This window comes from Carlito syrichta, unplaced genomic scaffold (assembly GCF_000164805.1).
Source record: "Carlito syrichta isolate Samal-C Ts95f unplaced genomic scaffold, Tarsius_syrichta-2.0.1 Scaffold307214, whole genome shotgun sequence".
NCBI classification, from domain to species: Eukaryota; Metazoa; Chordata; class Mammalia; order Primates; family Tarsiidae; genus Carlito; species Carlito syrichta.
The window spans coordinates 87,779-102,110 of NW_007251310.1; the positions used below are offsets into that span (position 1 = coordinate 87,779).

The 14,332-nt window shown below is 41.7% G+C and overlaps 1 protein-coding gene across 6 annotated transcripts in view; it reads right to left on the reverse strand.

The window, feature by feature from the left end:
- The window catches only part of TTLL5 (tubulin tyrosine ligase like 5), a 120,055-nt gene that overhangs the window by 86,054 nt on the left and 19,669 nt on the right, over positions 1 to 14,332 (reverse strand). For 5 of the 6 annotated variants that reach the window (XM_021715592.1, XM_021715595.1, XM_021715594.1 and 2 more), the window contains exons 5-6: positions 12,847 to 12,953; positions 3,647 to 3,777 (exon numbers count right to left, since the gene is read on the reverse strand). In XM_021715592.1, coding sequence (XP_021571267.1) covers positions 3,647 to 3,777; positions 12,847 to 12,953 — 238 coding nt within the window. The remainder of the gene's footprint in view (positions 1 to 3,646; positions 3,778 to 12,846; positions 12,954 to 14,332) is intronic. The other variant, XM_021715596.1, reaches the window with a different exon arrangement.

The following is a 14,332-nucleotide window of genomic DNA, read 5'->3' on the forward strand; positions in this document are numbered from 1 at the left end:
AATTTTAAAGTTCTGCTATAGAAGATTAATTTACAGTTATATATAACAAAAAATAAATCTCGATAAAGTGAGATCACTGAATACATATACACATATGTGAATACAGTTTACATATTTTTTCCATTGCCATTTTCCCCAGATACTAAGCAGACAATGGGTTGCCTGAACACAAAAGCTACTAATATTAAAACAAAAAAATTTACAATTTTCTAAACTTACTATCTAATCTGTGTCAATCAGTTTGCTAGTGTGGAAAAGACAGTCATTGCCCTTATGAAGATCGGACTAGCAGAAAAAACAGACACTGAGCAATTATTTACAGACACCAGATTAGAAAGAAGTATAGGATGCTAAGCACATGTCTACGAAATGAGCAAAGCTGTCTGGAGACAGCACCCTCTATAGTGACAAGCAAACGTAGAAAACTCTCATTTTCAGAAAAAGGGAAAATCCAGCTAAACGCAACTGTTGCCAATCCTCCTTTGTGAACCAGCCTCAGCAGAAGTTTGTCACCCTTATCACACTTGAAATTTCCATCAAAGACTTGTCTTTTCTGTCAGACTTTTCTCCTTGGTTTGTGATATTTCAGAACAAGGATTGATTTCTTTCACAGGTTCTAAAACCGTGGGTGGGAAACAAGAAAAATCAGAAGCAAAAGCAGGACAGTGAGCTCAGCAGCCTGGCTCCGCAGCTCTTTCCAGTGCCCTCCTCCAACTCCCACAGCAGCAGCATGGTCTAATGGAAAGAGCACTGAACCAGCAGCAGAAAGATCTAGGTCCTAACCCTGGATTTCAAGTCTGTGACCCCCATAAGTAATCTGCTAAATCATCTAGTCTCATCTTGAAAATGAGGGTATTAAGCTTGATTTGCTAAGATACAACTCTAAAATTATTATTATATAAACTTACTGATTGCTTTGAGACACAGTCATCTGTCATTAATTGATTGACATGAAAATTCACATCATAAAATCCTTTCTTAGTCTAACAACTAGACATGGCCATAAGAACACAATTCTGGCGAAAGTTCTGCTTTCCTGAGACTGGCGCCACCCCATCTTCTTTCTTGCTTCCTTCTTCACTCTGCTTAGAAAGGTGTCCACTTGGAGGAAGTGGCTGGAGTTGGTGACAAATCCTTAGCCATGTTCTTCAGGGTCACAGATCTTCAGTTCCACTAAATACTATAACCGGCAGTGGTGGCACCAGGAGCCAAGAAAAGACTGTGCCACATATTGCAATCCCTACACTCTAGTTGCTGGAAACTGTGGGGAGTACCCAGGCTTTCACATCTCTGAAGATAGTGACTGGTTTCTGGGATAAGTCTATCCAGAGACAGATGAGAGGTTTTCTCTTGTTAAAACAAAAAGCTGCAAAAGCATGAGATCACCGTGGCTGGTATCCCCAGTGTCTTTTGGCCACCCTCACACCCAATCCTTACCAGTTCTCCTTCAAAGGTCCCCCAGAGGCCATTCCTGCCCCTTTCGGCCTCCCAAACCCATCCCTAGGCCCTCACTCCTGACACAAGACCTCCTCAGCCTCTTCACCAAGAAGGCTAGGAATTTGTAACACAGCCTCCTTACCAGCTTCCCTTTCCATCTACAGTACCACCTGAGTCATCACTCAGTCTTCTTCCTTCCCTCCTTCTAGGGAGGCCCTGCTCACTTCTCTTTCTAATACTCACCCTTCTACCTGCACTCGTGATTTAACCCTCTCCTGCCTCCTAAGGCCTCACTCCCTTGCTCCTCTTCAACCTCCCCCTCTTGCCTGATTCTTTATGGTGCTCCTCTTTCTTTTTCTCGCCTTTAGTAACCACAGCCATCTCCCTACCCGTAGCCTCCAGAAGCTACATCCCTGGCCAGAACTCAAAGCTGCTCTTACAACATCCTGCAAAATATTACTCCCTGTAGGCACCCAAATCCACCACCTTGTCCAAAATGTAACATTCCCTCTCCCCTTTCTCAGCTCCAGCTTTTACTTTCCTGTTACATTTCCTGACTTAAAGATCCTCCAGCTTCTCAGACTCAAATCTTTGGAGGCTTCCTTCACCCCTCCCTCCCTCTCCACATCTAGTTAGTAATCATTGTTTATTCTCCCATTCTTTCTACTCACGCCTATCCAGTCCCACTAGTTAGTCTCTTCTCCGAAAGGATAAATACCCCACTGGGTGCCCCAGTCAGAGTGGCAAGCCCAATAGGTTAGAAGAACCCAAAGTCAGGAGGTCTAGGTATAACTCTTCCTCTATCCACGCTACTTCCTCTACCCATAAAACAGGAATCGTTTCTTGCTTGGACTTCTTGAGAGGAAAACAGTCTGCCTCTCTGTCTTCTCTGTGTATCTCACCTGATGCTGCCCACTGGAGAAGTGACTTTTCTCACCAGCACTCCTAGTGTCTCACACAGCTACCCGGTGTCTTTAGCAATACAGCACAGAGGCGAAGAGCGTGGCCTCCAGTGTCAAATCGCCCATTTGAATCCTACATCCACCATTTGCAAGTTGAATAACTTACAGAAAGCGTTTTTAGGCAGTCTGTGCCTTAGTCTCCTCACCTGCACAGAATGGAGGTGCCACTTTGAAGAGTGCCTAGTAGAAAGTCAGCACTCAGCCGGGCTTGGTGGCCCAGCCTGTAATCCCAGCGCTTTGGGAGGCTGAGGTGAGTGGATTGCCTGAGCCCGCGGGTTCGATACCCGCCTGGGCAACTTGGCAAGGCCTCATCTCTACAATAAATCAAAAATTAGCCGGGCGTGATAGCGCGCGCCTATAGTTCCAGCTACTTGGAAGGCTGAGGCAGAAGGTTCGCGGAACCCAGCAGGTAGAGGCTGCGGTGGCTGGGAGTGGCCACTGCACTCCAGTCTGGGCGACAGAGTGAGACTCCAACTCAAAAAAAAAAGAAAGTCCGCACTCAAGAAGGGCCAGCTATTATTACTACTGTTACCATTTACACTCACACAAAAGCCCTGCCTCACACCTTCGCTGTACTTGCGCCTCTTCTGTGCACTAAGCCTATGAGTCAGGCCCTGCCACTGCAGAGGAAAGTCTGAATTGGCCCCAGCTTCTGCCTGCGCCTGGGTAGGTAAGCTTATGATGAGGCAGAAGAAATAAGCAGCCCATTTTAGACCTGGATCCAGGTCGTGTATTGCCATGCCTCTTTACCAGCAATACAGCTGACATTTAGATGCCTAGTTGGCTCCCAAGTGTATTTTTTGATTAGTCTACACTCAAAGAAGAGAATGTGACTAACTGGTCTCTCCAAACCCAGAAATCAAGCTGCAAGAATGTTAAGACAGCAAGGGAAAAAAGAAGCACGTGTAATTCACGTGCAGAAATACAATCCTAACACAGGCACTAATACTCATCAATGGTGAGAAGAGTTATTCAAGCAAAATTACATAAGACAGGGGCACACTTACATAACACCAGTGTGTCCTTACATAAATGATACTGGCAAGTTAACTAAGAACAAACATACAAATACACAATCAGAATAAAACATAGTTTTAAAGTTATGTCTGCAAACTCTTTTACTGGAGAACCACAATTTTCTAAGGATTTGAAAAGCCCCACTGCTTGACAACTTAAGGCAGCCTCTGGGGTAAATTTACCCTAAATTCAGCTGCTGGGGATTGGGGCATTCCTGGTCAAGCACTTACTACAGAATTCCGCATACTCTGCTGGCAGGAGGAAGGTCTGAGGGAGGATGTGAAAAGCCTTGAACCCATGCGTATGCTGCATTCGAATGATGTTTTTGTAAAGTCGGTCCTTCCGGGTTAGTTCATATGACCTAGACACCAAAAAAGTATTTCCATTTCAGTAACCTATGACTCAGGTTTTCTGGTGTTATCACACTGTAACGAGTTCAGAGTTCATAGTGTTAAAGCAGTTACTGAAGACAGTATTATATTCTAAATGTGTGACTTTGTCAGCCCAAAAGGTTTGTTGACCATTTTCATCAAATGGATTTTTGGTCAGCTTTATTCATTAAGATATAATCTATATAAAGTAAAATTTGTCTTTTTTAATGTACAAATCTGAGTTTGGACAAACACATACAATGATGTAACATCACCACAATCAAGGTAAAAAACAGTTCCAACAACCCAGAAAGTTACCTCAAGTCCCTTTGTAGTCAACCCTCCCAACCAAAGTCATTCATCTGTTTTCTCTCCTTACAATTTTGCATTTTCGAGAAAGTCAAATAAATGGAATAAGTATCCTTTGAGACTAGCACCTTCCACTGAGCATGATACAGTTGAGATTCATCATTGTTGTTGCATGTATCAGAATTCTGTCCAAAATGGAAAATCTGCTGAGTAGTGATCCACTAACTAGGTGTACCACAGTTAATCCACTCACCAGCTAAAGGACATTTGGGTTGTTTCCAGTATTTGGAGATTTCCAGTATTAGGAATACAGTAGCTGTATGCATTTGCATATAGGTTTTTATATGAACATAAGTTTTCATAAGTCTTTGTGTAAACCTAAATCTTCAGTTCTCTGGGAATGGGATGTTTAGTAAGCTGTATTAGTTATCGATTGCCACATAATAAATTATCCCAAAACAAGGCAGCTTAAAATAACAATAAACATTTATGATCTCACAGTTTCTGAGGCCAGGAATGTGGGAGTGACAGAACTGGGTAGTTCTGTCACAGGGTCTCCCATGAGGTTACAGTCAGGATGTTGGCCAGCACTGTGGTTATCAGGCATGACTGGGGACAGAGGACCTGATTTCCAGATAGCTCACTCACAGAGGGCTGCTTGTCAGCAGGGGCCTCGTTTCCTCCCCAAGTGAACCTTTCAGAAGGCTGAGTGCCTTCATGACATAACCAGCTTCTCCCAGATCCAGTGATCTGAGAAAGGGAGCAAGAAAGAAGCTGTAATGTCTTCTACAACCTAGTCTCAGAAGCAACACGGTCACTTCTACCACATTCCACTGTTAGAGGTAAGTCATTAAGTCCAGTCAGCACTCAAGAACAGAAAAATTAAGCTCAGCCTTTTGAAAGCAGTGTTAGAGAATTTGTGGACACAACACATTTTCCAATTACCACATAAGTACATGTCAAACTTTATAAGAAGATGGTTATTCTGAGGATACTGGAAAAATAAGCTCATTCTCTCCTGCTATAACTTGAGATAAAGGAAAACCTAAAGTGCTTTGCCTATTCTCTACTCCCAATTCAACACATTTACTCAACACTTTGACACCAGATGTGTGTGGGATTTTCCCCACACACCATGCAAGCAATCTTGCAGCTGGGGTCCTCTAATTCAATTTAATTCTGACACTATCTACCTGGAGACAGTGTCAGCACCCACAAGCCTTACATTTCCCTTTTTTTTTTTGAGTTGGAGTCTTACTCTGTTGCCCAGGCTAGAGTGCAGTGGCACACTCATGGCCACCCCAGCATCGACCTGCTGGGCTCCAGCGATCCTTCTGCCTCAGCCTTTCAAGTAGCCAGAACTACAGGCATGCGCTACCATGCCCAGCTAATTTTTTGATTTATTGTACAGACAAGGTCTCGCCAAGTTGCCGGGGCAGGTCTCAAACCCACAGGTTCAGGCAATCCTCTCACCTCGGCCTCCCAAAGTGCTGGGATTACACTTCCAATGCCAATAGTAAGGCCCAAGTTGTTTTACTGTGCTTCTGAATAACTGCCTATAAACAGGTGTTTCCATCACTTCCTCCTTGGATTCAACTTATTTGCTAGAACAGCTCAAAGAACTCAGAGAAACATTTATGTTTATTGGCTTATTATAAAGAATATTACAAAGAGTACAGGTGAAGAGACAGTAGAGTGAGGTATGGAAGAGGAGCAGAGCTTCCAAGTCCTCCCAGGATTCATCATCTCTAGGAAGCTCCACATGTTCACCTATTCAGAAGCTCTCCGAATCCAGTCCTGTTGGGTTTTTAAGGATGCTTCTTTATGTAGGCACAATAGATTAAATCACTGGCCACTGGTGATCAGCTTAACATTTAGTTCCTTTCCTCTCCCTGGAGGTTGGGGGGTAGGCTTGAAGTCCTAACCCTCTATCACACCTTGGTCTTTCCTGTGACCAGTCCCCATCCTGAAACTACCTAGGGACTGTCGGCCACCAGTTAGGTAATCAGCGCAACTGATCACTTTGGAAATCTTAAGGATTTTAGGAGATTCAAGTCAGGAAATGAGAGGAAGACCAGATCTATATTTCACACCAATAGTTATTCAAGTAATTGGACCATTTTGCATTTCTACCAGCAACACATTAATGTTCTGCTGCTGTGCATCCTGGCCAGCACTTGGTGCTGCCTGTTGTTCTTGTTTTTAACCGTATAACAGGTATATATACTGGTACCTCATGTGGTTTTAATTTGTATTCCACTAATTACTGATGACATTGAACATCTCTTCGTGTGCTTATTTGCCATTCCTATGTCTTCTTTGGTGAAGTTTCCATTCATATATTTCACCAATTTTGAAACATAGGGTTGTTTATTTTCTTATTATTGAGTTTTGAGAGTTCACTGTATATTCTGGATACAAATTCTTTATCAGATATGTGTTTTGCATATATTTTTGCCAGTCCATGGCTTGCTTTTTCACTTTCTTAGCGGTGTCTTTCAAAGAACAGACGTTTTTAATTTTGATGAAATCAAATTTATCCATATTTTTTCTTTTATGTGTTGTGTTTTTTTATTGTTGTATCTAAAAATCTCTGCCTAACCCAAGGTCACAGAGATCTTCTCCTGTGTTTTCTTCTGCAAGTTTTACAGTTTATGTTTTATGTTTAGATCTATGGCACTTATTCCAAATGGGTTTTTTAAAATTCATATGCAAGTATAAAATCTTTTTTTTTTTTTTTTTTTTTTTTTGAGTTGGAGTCTCACTCAGTCACCCAGACTGGAGTGCAGTGGCCGCTCCCGGCCACTGCAGCCTCGCCTGCTGGGCTCCGGCGATCCTTCCGCCTCAGCCTTCCGAGGAGCCGGAATTACAGGCATGTGCTACCACGTCCGGCTGATTTTTTTGATTTATTGTAGAGATGAGGTCTCACTGCCCAGGCAGGTCTCGAACCCGCGGGCTCAGGCAATCCACTCACCTCAGCCTCCCAAAGGCGCAGGATTACAGGCTGAGCCACCAAGCCCAGCTAAAATCTATTTTTAAAGAGATTTCAAAAATAAAGCAGACTGTTTGGCTTTTGATAAATATACTCAATATTTTACGTTCTAAAAACTAAATATGTGAAAAACTCTAGCTTCATAAAGCTCCAACAGAGTCTGTGCCTATCACTACTATAAATTCTTATAAAATATTTTAGGAACACCATGTATATTACTTTAATTGAATTCACAATTCTCTAATAGTATAAAATGATCTAGATCATGAAAAATACCAGTACACCAACTAACAAGTTCCAAAGCCAAAGTATTCTGGACATGTTTATTCTGTAGGTATCCACAGATGAGACTTTCTGAGAAACATAGCCTGACAAAAACAATCTAGCTTAAATTCAAGTAGGGACGCAAATTGAGAAAGTTTGAATATTAAAATACCAGAATTTCTGAGAAGTTTTATTAATGTGGTTTTCTGGGAAGAAGGCTAGGTATATTTGAAAAAAGGACTGTCCAGGAAAATCAAACACATGCCTACCTAAATCCATATTTACAGACCGAATGCCATAGCAATAACTGCCCAATGTCTCATATAACTATATGGAACATATATCATCACCAGTACCAAGGGTCTAATATACCCCTGGAGCCCAAGACAGACCTCAAGTTTAGACTGGAATGACCTATTAAAGTCCAGATGAGGAACCTCACTGAGAATGTAACTACATCATCAAGAGATGGGTACAGAAGAGGTAAAATTAAAAAGAAAAGCAAGGAAATGATCATGCAAAATCAGGGTAACAGTTGCCACCTATATCAGGGTTATGTTCTTGGTATATTCTTGTGTAAAGTACTTCCAAAAGGCACTTCAGTTAGCTTCAACTGTGAAGCCTGTGATTTGTTCCACTGCTTAAAAACCATCTAAGAATCTTTGTGGTAGTCATTGAACACTTACTCCATCTGTTCCTCAGTTCAAAGTTTTTGCTATGATTTCAAAGATTGCTTTGTCATATCTAGGTATCATAAGCACTTCTTTCTTACCAACTACCCTCTTCAGAAATCTAGAGCAGAGGTACTCTAAAGAGCTTCTTTAAAAAAAAATCCTCTAGAGAGCTTCTTAAAAATGCATGTTCCTGGGCCCCACTGCTCAAAATTCTGGGATAAAGTCCAAGATTCTGCATTTTAAACAAGCACCACAGGTGACACAGGGCCCACACTACACCACTGATTTAATCTATAGAAGTCATCTCCAAACTTCCCTGTTACAAATCACCTCTCTGCTTTTTACAAATAGAGCTTTCTAGCTGTACACTTATTAAGAAAGGTGAAGCACCTAGAAGGTGCTTCTTACATTTACACCTTCTCTGGAGATAGTGATTTCCCTCAGCGTGCAATGGGACCTGAGAAGGTACATTTTTAAAAGAACCCCAGATAATTCTTATCATTAAGGAATCAGAAACATAGAACCTGAGGGTAAGGAAAAGAACTTCCTCTCCTACAGATGCCCAGCATCAATGGTCTTCAAATTTTTTTGCTTGGTATTAGCTACATGAATTTTGGAAAACCATATATCCTCTTGCATGGATAAGTTGGCATCTTAAGATTTTTCATCATAAATTTTAAATTTTTCCATATAATCTGATGAATGGTAAATATCTTAAAATAAAATTGTAACACCATACTATTAAGGTATATTCACGGGAATCTAAATAACAACAGGATTCCAATAACTCCCATACCATGTTTAAAATGTTCTTAAAGAAAAAGCTCAGGCCAGGTGCAGTGGCTTAAGCCTGTAATCCCAGCACTTTGGGAGGCTGAGGCAAGAGGACTGCCTAAGTCCACAAGCTCCAAAACAGCCTGGGCAACTTGGCAAGATCTCATCTCCACAATAAATCAAAAAATTAGCCGGGTATGGTAGTGTGTGCCTGTAGCTCTGGCTACTTGGAAAGCTGAGGCAGAAGGATTGCCTGAGCCCAGCAGGTCAATGCTGGGGTGGCCGTGAGCATGCTACTGTACAGAGTGAGACTCCAACACAAAAAAAAAAAAGAAAAGAAAAAGTTCTTTTTTGTCAGCAAAATTTTCACTTCTTTAAATATACTTTTTACTGAAGTTAACATATATAGAGAAAAGTAGCCAAATTACAAGTGCAGAGCATAACAGACTTTTACAAAGTGAACCCACCCATGAGACCACTGCTCAGCCTACACAGAGAAAATCCCCAGTACATCAGAAGCCCTCTCAGGCCCCAACCAGACATTAGCCCCAATCATCCTTGTTTTAATTTCTTCCATACCATTTCCCTCCAAGAACAGCTCAGCCTAACAGACCATATTTAATGTTTGTCTTTAATATCATATTTCATAGGAATTGATATAATATTTTTTCATTTCCTGTGATCATAAGACTGTAACTGTTAATATGTGTATATAGAACTATTATCACCGCAAGTATTATAGTATATAATTCTTCAAAATACCATAAATATTATAAATTGCAATTTAAATGCATTAAACATAAAAATAGAAATTTTATTGGAAGACAAAAAAAAAAATTAAAGGACAGATCGAAGGAGACTTAAGTAGACATGACAACTAAATGCAATGTGGGACCCTGGATTGCATCCTAGAACAGAAAAAGGACATTATTAGAAAAACTAGCAAAAGAAAAATAAAGCCTGTAGTTTAGTTAATGGTGTTATTCAATGTTCATTTCTTAGTTTAAATAATTACACTACAGTTATACCAGATTAGTAACATTAGGAAAACTGGGTAAAGGATACATAAGAACTCTATATATTAATTTCCAAAACTTTCCTTAATTCTGAAATTACTTAAAATTAAAAATTCAAGGAGGCCAGGCATGGTGGCTCAGCCTGTGATACCAGTACGTTAAAAAGACAAGACAGGAGGACTGCTTGAGCCCAGGAGTTTGAGACTAGCGTGGGCAACAGTAAAACCCCAACTTTACAAAAAAAAATTTTTAAAATTAGCTGGGCACAGTGATGCGTCATTGCTTGAGCCAAGAGTTCAAGGTTGTAGTGAGCTGTGTTCGCACCATTGCACCCTAAGGCTAGGTGACAGAGTAAGACCCGACTCAAAAGTTAAAAGAGTTCACAGTATTACTGAAAATGTTAGAGTGCTTAAATTTCTCCTGCATGTGAGTTAGAAGTCTTTAGATTGAAGCAGGAAGGATACAGCAGCAGAAGCCACCAAGTACGCTGCAATGAGAAAAAGGCTTATTCTCAAACTTACAAGGATAGCACATTCAAAGAGTAGTCAAGGAAGATGTAGGTTGTAATTTGTTGTTACTGACTGAGTCTAAATTGAGATGGAACTTCTATACACCTATGGAAATAATTCAAAAACTATGAAATAAACAATATATTAAGAACACGAATTAGGAATGTAGACTCCAGTGTGGGCTATTTTAAAGACTATTTCAGGCTGGGCACGGTGGCTCAAGTCTGTAATCCCAGTACTTTGAGAGGCCGAGGCAACAGAATTGTCTGAGCTCAGGGGTTCAAGACCACCAGCCTGGGCAACTTGGTGAGACCTCGTCTCTACAATAAATCAAAAAATAAGCCGGGCATGGTAGCGCACGCCTGTAGTTCCAGTTACTTGGAAGGCTGAGGTGGAAGAATCACCTGAGCCTGCAGGTCAATGCTGCAGTGGCCGTGAGCATGCCACTGCACTCCAGGTTGGGCGACAGGGTGAGACTCTGACCCAAAACAGAAAAGAAAGACTGTTTCAATGCCCACTTAAAATGGATGCATTTGATTTACTTCAAGCATTCAGTCACACATTTAGAAAACCAAATCCGTATCTTATAGGCATTAAGGAAGAAAATAAGGTTGACATTATTTTCTGCCAATGGAGTTCAGACATAACATAAAACTGGGACTTGTTTCAAAGACTCAAAACACACAATTATCCAACAATATGAAGAAATCATTTGGCAATAGAGACAATGTAGGCCAGTCTTTACACACATTGACTGGGCTCAAGACAATAGAATTGAAAAATCAAAGCCAGGCTCGGTGGCTCAGCCTGTAATCCCGCGCCTTTGGGAGGCTAAGGTGAGTGGATTGCCTGAGCCCGCGGGTTCAAGACCCGCCTGGGCAGTGAGACCTCATCTCTACAATAAATCAAAAAATCAGCCGGGCATGGTAGCGCGTGCCTGTAATTCTGGCTACCTGGAAGGCTGAGTCCACGTGGAAGGATCGCCAGAGCCCAGCAGGTCGAGGCTGCAGTGGCCGCTCCCGGCCACTGCACTCCAGTCTGAGCGACTGAGTGAGACTCCAACTCAAAAAAAAAAAGAAAAGAAAAATCAAGAAATGGCCAGCATTTCGTGAAAATAAGGAGAATAGCATGTGAGGTAACGTTAGTATGACTGAGTAACTGGGGTATAAGACCTAGAAATAAACTAAAATGTAACCCCTGTCCACATAAACACTTTTTTAATGGATCGGCATCTCTTCATTAGATGAGATGAGTTTCCCTTTTTCTCCATGCATCATGTATTTCTCCATGGCTGAATGCAGCCTCAATCTTTTTCCTATTTTCTTTGTCATAGCTGTATACCCTAAGAAACTTAGTTTCATGACTAACAGCAAAATAACTATAGAGTATACTACATGGCAGGCACTGTTCTAAGCAGTTCCCACTTTGATATAGTATAATAAATTCTCACATCAGATCTATGAAGTATGTGCCATTAGCACCTTCTTTTTACCAATGAGGAAACTGACATCCAGAAAGGTCACTTGCCCAAGGTCACTCAGGAGGACTGGAGTCTGGGCCCAGAGTTACTTCAGAACCTATGCTTCTAACCACTAGACTATAATAGCCCCTCTAGGTGCCACCAACAAATTCAAATTCAACTGGAAAGAATTTTCTATAGCAATGAACTCCTTCCTAATTAGACATCAAAAATCACAAAATGAGCTGGGCTCGGTGGCTCAGCCTGTAATCCCGTGCTTTGGGAGGCTGAGGTGAGTGGATTGCTTGAGCCTGCGGATTCAAGACCCGCCTGGGCAACTTGGCGAGACCTCATCTCCACAATAAATCAAAAAATTAGCCAGGCATGGTAGCACACACCTGTATTTCCAGCTACTGGAAGGCTGAGGCGGAAGGATCGCTGGAGCCCAGCAGGTTGAGGCTGCAGTGGCCGGGAGTAGCCACTGCACTCCAGTCTGGGTGACAGAGTGAGACTCTAACTCAAAAAAAATCACAAAATGATCTGTCATTAAAAATGATTGTTAATGATCTACCGGCTGATAACATAGATTATGTTGTCCTTCAATTCTTTTAAAAGCAAAGAAATATAAACCATCAGCATGCTGTTAGCAGGACTCAATTAGACACCAATATTTTATAGCTTTCTTTGGAAACCTGAAAATTTCTACACCCAAAGACAACATATCATGTTATGAGTCCAGGTGGGCCTTAATAAAAGTGAAAAACGGCAACTGTGAAGGGGGAGGTGAGAAAGGAGAACCCATCCCCATGAGGTGCTCACTAGAAACTCAATTTTAGAAAACAGAACCAGAAACGGTCTCCTTTAAAACCGTCCATGTCTATATGGCCTTTGGAAAGTGTTCATATATGCTCGGGACAACAGCACCTCAGTTTGATGTGAAGACTTCTGCCTGGCTGCCCTATATCACAAACTACTTCTTTTTTTAAGGACATTATCTCTGCTGGCTACATAACCCAATGTCAGGGACCTTTAAATGGAGCAAAGCAGCTACAAGAGCATTACCTGGGAAAGTGATTAACCTTTTGTACTTCAGAGAGGGTGCGAAGTAAGAAGGGTTTCAGGTGAGAACCTGTCCACATTAGGTTGTAGTCAGTGCTGCTTGGGTGAACCTAAGGGCAGACAGAAAGACAATAAAACAAACAAACATCAGAGATAGCCCCTCTCCAGGAAGAGCAATGGCAGAAAAGGCCATAGTGGTTTTTCATCCACAGAGCACTCAGGGGTGACCCAGTTAGTATGTGAGCCTAATAAGACAAAATCAGAGTATAATCAAGTTCAACGAATGGGAGACGGGCAAATTCCAGTTGCAGAAAGTAAAATAAATTAACCCTTCTAAAAAAGTACATGAAGGCTGGGCGCAGTGGCTCACACCTATAATTCCAGCACTTTGGGAGGCCAAGGTGAGAGAACTGCCTGAGCCCATGGGTTCAAGACCAGCCTGGGCAACTTGGCGAGACTTCATCTCTACAATAAATCAAGAAAAATTAGCCAGGCATGGCAGCACGTACCTATAATTCCAGCTACTTGGAAGCAGAGGCAGAAGGATCACCTGAGCCCAGCAGGTCGAGGCTGCTATGGCCTTGAGTGTGCCACTGCACTCCAGCCTGGGTGACAGAGTAAGACTCCAACCCAAAAAAAGAAAAACAGTACATGAATTCTCTTAATATTCTTGTATGTCAAAGTATGAGATGAAGACCCAATCCTTTCTCAGACTGTCCTTATGTCCTTGCTGTTACTGGTTAGAAAGTTGACTAAAACCTTATAGTAGCAAACCAACTTATATTTCATTAGCTCATTCATTAGAATTAATTTGTTTACTCATTCAACAATTAAGTACTCTGTGCCTATAATGTGGTAGTTACTATGTTAAGCACTAGACATAAAACAGCAACAAGACAGGATATAAATTGTAATCAGAACTTCCTCAAAATATTCGCTCCTATATCTCAACCTAGACTAAGAAGACAGCAACAAGGCTTTTATCAATTGTCACAAAATACCTGTAGTAGAAGTCTATTTAGGATTTTTGATATTGTCACATCCACTTTCCCTAGTTTTCCTTCGGGAACAACTTACCCTTTGGTTTTAAAGGACCTACCAATCTCCACCCATTCCCTCTCTCAAGAAGTATATCCTTGACGCAAGTGAGACCAATCATTCTATCGCCAGAATGTGACATTTTTTTTCTGAGTGGGGGTCTCACTCTGTCACCCCGGTTGAAGTACAGTGACACAATCACAGCTCACTGCAGCCTCAACCTCCTGGGCTTAGTTAATCCTTCTGGCTCAGCATCCCGAGTAGCTGGGACTACAGGCACAAGCCACCACATCCAGCTAAATTTTTTTGTAGAGATGAGGTCTCACTATGTTGCTAGGCTGGTCTCAAACTCCTAGGCTCAAATGATCCTCTTGCCTTGGCCTCCCAGAGTACTGAGATTACAGGCATGAGCCATGCCCCCAGCCCAGAATGTGATTCTTTTTTTTTTTTT